The 4,797-nt window shown below is 38.1% G+C and overlaps 1 protein-coding gene across 1 annotated transcript; it reads right to left on the minus strand.

Moving 5' to 3' along the window:
- Positions 1-683: 683 nt before the first annotated feature.
- LOC139870495 (uncharacterized) lies at positions 684-3,493 on the minus strand. The gene is made up of 2 exons (XM_071858289.1): positions 2,308-3,493; positions 684-1,276 (listed from the first exon to the last, which is right to left on the minus strand). The coding sequence occupies exons 1-2, from the start codon at positions 3,491-3,493 to the stop codon at positions 684-686; spliced, it is 1,779 nt and encodes a 592-aa protein (XP_071714390.1).
- Positions 3,494-4,797: the final 1,304 nt, after the last annotated feature.

Consider the following 4,797-nt stretch of genomic DNA (forward strand, 5'->3'; position numbering starts at 1 on the left):
ATCTTCTTCCACACCACCATAAATTAAGAACATATCTTTAGTCCTTCTCAAGTACTTTAGGATGTTCTTGACAGCCATCCAGTGGCTTTCACCCGGATTTTGTTGGTATCTACTCGTCATGCTCAAAGCATACGATACGTCTGGTCTTGTGCATAACATGGCATACATAATGGATCCAATTGCAGAAGCATATGGAGTTCCATTCATTCGTCTAAGCTCATCATTTGTGCTAGGACTTTGAGACTTGCTCAATATTGTACCATGTGACATTGGCAAAAATCCGCGTTTGGAATCTTGCATCTTGAATCTTTTTATAACCTTTTTAATATATGCACTTTGGCTCAAGCCGATTAGCCGCTTTGATCTATCTCTATGAATTTTTATTCCTAGAATATAAGCAGCATCGCCAAGGTCTTTCATTTGAAAACACTTCCAAAGCCAAGACTTTACCTTTTGTAAAGTTGGGATGTCATTTCCAATAAGTAGTATATCATCTACATATAAGATTAAAAATACTACTATGCTCCCACTAGCCCTTTTGTAAACACATGGATCATATTCATTTTGGATAAAATCAAACTCTTTTATTTTCTCGTCAAAACGAAGATTCCAGCTTCTAGATGCTTGTTTTAATCCGTAAATGGCTCTTTTAAGCTTACACACTTTATTAGGATACTTAGGATTTACAAAACCTCTGGTTGTTCCATATAGACATCTTCACTTAAGTATCCATTAAGGAATGCGGTTTTGACATCCATTTGCCATATCTCATAGTCATAATATGCGGCTATGGCGATGAGTATTCTAATTGATTTTAGCATGGCTACTTGAGAGAAAGTTTCGTCATAGTCAACACCATGAGTTTGAGTGAAACCTTTCGCCACTAGTCTTGCCTTAAATGTATGTACATTTCCGTCCATATTGGTTTTCTTCTTGAAAATCCATTTGCTCCCAACAGCCTTGCTATCAGGAGGTAGATCAACTAAGTCCCATACTTCGTTGTCATACATGGACTGCATCTCTTCATTCATGGCTTCATGCCATTTCTTAGATTCAGGATCTAATGTAGCATCTTTGTAGTTAGTGGGCTTACTTTCATCCACCAAGAAAATTTCATCATATCTTTCGGGGCTATGACGAGGTCTACTAGATCTACGAATGTCTTGTTTTACTTCAGGTTCCTGAGCAACCAATTGTTCAGGTTCTTCAACAGTTTGTTGATAGCTAGTGCCAACCTTAGGTGTGATATTTTGTGATTCTTGAATTTCTTCAAGTTCTACATTACTCCCACTTGCTTTATTTAATAGAAACTCTTTTTCTAGAAAAGTAGCGTGTCTAGAAACAAACACTTTGTTCTCGGTAGGATTGTAAAATAATATCCCATAGAATCCTTTGGATATCCCACAAAAATGCATTTGATAGATCTGGGATCAAGTTTGTTGGAAGCTTCTTGTCGAACATGAGCTTCGCAACCCCAAACTTTCAAATAAGATAAATTTGGAACTTTTCCATGCAATAACTCGTATGGTGTCTTATTAACCTTTTTGGTTGGTACCATATTTAATATGCGAGCAGCAGATAATAAGGCATAGGTCCAGAAGAATGGAGGAAGTGAAGTATGATTCATCATAGATCGAACCATATCAAGTAGGGTTCGATTCCTCCTCTCAGAAACACCATTATGTTGTGGTGTTCCGGGTAGAGTGCGTTGTGAAATAATTCCACAATTCTTTAGATGATCATCAAACTCTTGACACAAGTACTCACCTCCTCAATCCGATCGAAGAACCTTTATCGTTTTGCCTAGCTGATTTTGAACCTCATTTTGAAACACTTTGAACGTTTCAAATGCCTCATGTTTATGTTTCAATAAGTAAACATAACCACATCTACTGAAATCGTCAGTAAATGTAATGAAGTATCTTTCACCATTTCTTGACATAGTTCTAAAAGGACCGCATACATCGGTATGTATAAGTCCCAAAAGATCCTTTGCTCTTTCTCCAGAATCGGAGAAAGGTGCCTTTGTCATCTTCCCGCTTAAACAAGATTCACATACATCAAATGACTCAGAGTTAGTTGATTTTAAAATTCCATCAGATTGGAGTTTGGTTATGTGTTTCTTGTTTATGTGACCAAGACAACAATGCCATAGATAAGTTTGATTCAAGTCATGCTTGGATCTTTTGGTGTTTATGTTATACATAGAACTATTATTGGATGAATCTTGTATGTCAACTTCATATATGCCATTGTGAGGCCGTGCCTCAAAATAAAAAACATCTTTATTGAAAACTGAAATATTACCATTAGGAAAAGCATACGAGTAACCAGATTCATACAAACGTGCAGCTGAAATAATGTTCCTAGTTAGACTAGGGACATAATAATAATTATTTAATATTAAATACATGCCATTTGGCAATAAAAGTTCATAAGTGCCTATTGCTACGACTGCAACATGTGCTCCGTTGCCAACATGCAATACCAAATCGCCTGGTTTCAGCTTCTTAATCTTTCTTAGTCCCTGCACATTATTACAAATGTGAGTTCCACAACCAGTATCAAATACCCATGAATTACTAGAGAAAGCAAATAGTTCTATCATATAGATACCTGAGGTGCTAGCATTGCTAGCCTTTGTCTTCTTCAGCTCTGCAAGGTAAGTCGGGCAGTTTCGCTTCCAATGACCAATTTCTCCACAATGAAAACAAGTGGCATCTTTGGCAGGTTTTTCTTTCTTCTTGACAGAATCCTTTGGGACAAACTTTTTGCCTTTGTAGTTGCCCTGACTCTTAGGTTTGACTTTACCTTTGCCTTTGGCTTGTGGCTTCTTGATTTTTCCTTCCCGAATCATGAGGACTTCAGAGGTTTTGGATGGAATATTCTTCTCGGCAGTCTTAAGCATTAAATGCAACTCCGAGATAGATTTCTCCAAATTGTTCATATTGTAGTTCAAGACGAACTGGTAATATGACTTTGGTAGTGAGTTGAGGATCAAGTCTATTGCCAACTCAGGACCAATGGAAGATCCAAGCCTCTCAAATTGATCTATGTAGCTCTTCATTTTTAGAACATAAGAGCTTACAGATGTCCCCTCTGTCATCTTGCATGCGTGTAACGCTCTGACAGTTTCAAAACGTTGTTGCCTAGCTTGTTGCTGGAACATTTCCTTTAGCTGCTTAAGCATCTCAAAGGCATCATGATGTTCCAGGTCCTTTTGCAAGTCTGGAATCATAGTGGCTAACATGAGGCATGCTACCTCTGTGGAGTCATCCATATGCTTAGTCCAAGCATCTCGGATGCTCTTAGTGGCATTAGCAGGGGGTTCCTCGGGAACGGGTCCATCAAGTATATACGACTTCTTTTCGACTTTGAGAACAATTCTCAAATTACGATACCAGTCTAAGAAGTTCGTATCATTGAGTTTTTCCTTCTCTAAGACAGATCTTAGAGAAAGGTGGTGAACGGGTGTAGTTACATTGGGTGACATCTACAAAATTAACAAAGTTATTTTAGTATTTTAATAATTGGTCCTTTAATAATTGATTACCCTAACTTTCTTATGAAAAATTAATTTGTTAAAGGCTAGAATCCTGTAAGACCCCAATTCTTATGGCACACAGAGTTTTAAATGATGTACGTATAGTGGATGAAGCTTAGTATAAAACTTAAAAGGTCAGAATCTGCCCAGAAATGGGTGCGCGCCGCGCACCATAAGGTGTGCGCGCCGCGCACATGCCCAGCGACAGAATTCTGCCTTTTTCTATTTTAAGTTTAATGAAGGGCTTTTTGGTCTTTTCACTTGAGGCTGGATCTCAGGCCTTATCAGCTGGTTTGGATCCACTTTTGGATCATTTTCACATCCATTCATCACTCCCAACTATTCTAGAGAGAGGGGGAGAATTCTAGAGAGAGATTTGGGGTTTTGGAGAAGAAGAAGCTTGGTTTGATCAAAAGCTCAAGTGTTTAAGTTGTTCACCTCGTTCCTAGCTACGTTTTGGTTATTGTGGTAAGTTCTAACTCCGAATTTCATTGTTGATTTTGATATTCAAAGTTAGGGTTTGAACTTGATTTGTAGAGAAACCCATTTAAACTCTTGAAGTGAGTTTGTTGATGCTAGTAATCGGGTTTATTGTTATTGATGGTGAGTTTTGGGTTGGTGAACAAATTGGTTATGATTATGGACTTGTAATTGGGTTTAATCACTAGGTTTAGTGATTATGGAAGTATTGGAACCCTTTTTGTGTGTTTGAAAGACTAATTTTGGAATTGAGTCAAAATTAGGGTTTTTGGGTGATTTTGAGATTGATAAGTGTTTAACACTTAAGATTGGGTTCATTGGCATATTAGAACCATGTTCACTTGTGATTAGTGATTATTGGTTAGTTTGGATGCGTTTTGTGTTTATGAGTGCAATTGGTCGAATTTGCACTAAGTGTCGAATTGTGTTGGTTGTAAATCCACTCTAAGTGTGTTGTTGTAATTGTGATAAAGGAATAGGTACTTTCCATTGACGAGTTGCGGATTACTTGGAAGCATTCATCAAGACGACAAGGTGAGTGTTAATATCCTATGTGCATATGTATGTGTAGGATGGGTGCGGGTCGGGTGAAGTGGTTCTCGGTTATAGAGCTCACTTCACATATAGGTGAATTTTTATGGACTTGTAATATGTCCAATTGGCACGGTTGTGCGTTTTGGTTGACCACCGTTGGCGAGTTGCACACTTGTGTGTACGATATCACATGGATTGTGATTTGGAGTTATAACCCCAACGGCGTGGGTTATGGTGTG

The sequence above is a fragment of the Rutidosis leptorrhynchoides genome, chromosome 10, assembly GCF_046630445.1.
Source record: "Rutidosis leptorrhynchoides isolate AG116_Rl617_1_P2 chromosome 10, CSIRO_AGI_Rlap_v1, whole genome shotgun sequence".
NCBI classification, from domain to species: Eukaryota; Viridiplantae; Streptophyta; class Magnoliopsida; order Asterales; family Asteraceae; genus Rutidosis; species Rutidosis leptorrhynchoides.

Excerpts from the sequence above, each read along its gene's own strand:
- LOC139870495 (XM_071858289.1), bottom strand. The coding sequence starts at position 3,493 with ATGTCACCCAATGTAACTACACCCGTTCACCACCTTTCTCTAAGATCT. Across the intron at positions 1,277-2,307 it reads CTCGTATGCTTTTCCTAATG|AACTTGAAGAAATTCAAGAA; the intron begins GTAATATTTCAG and ends GGAGTAATGTAG.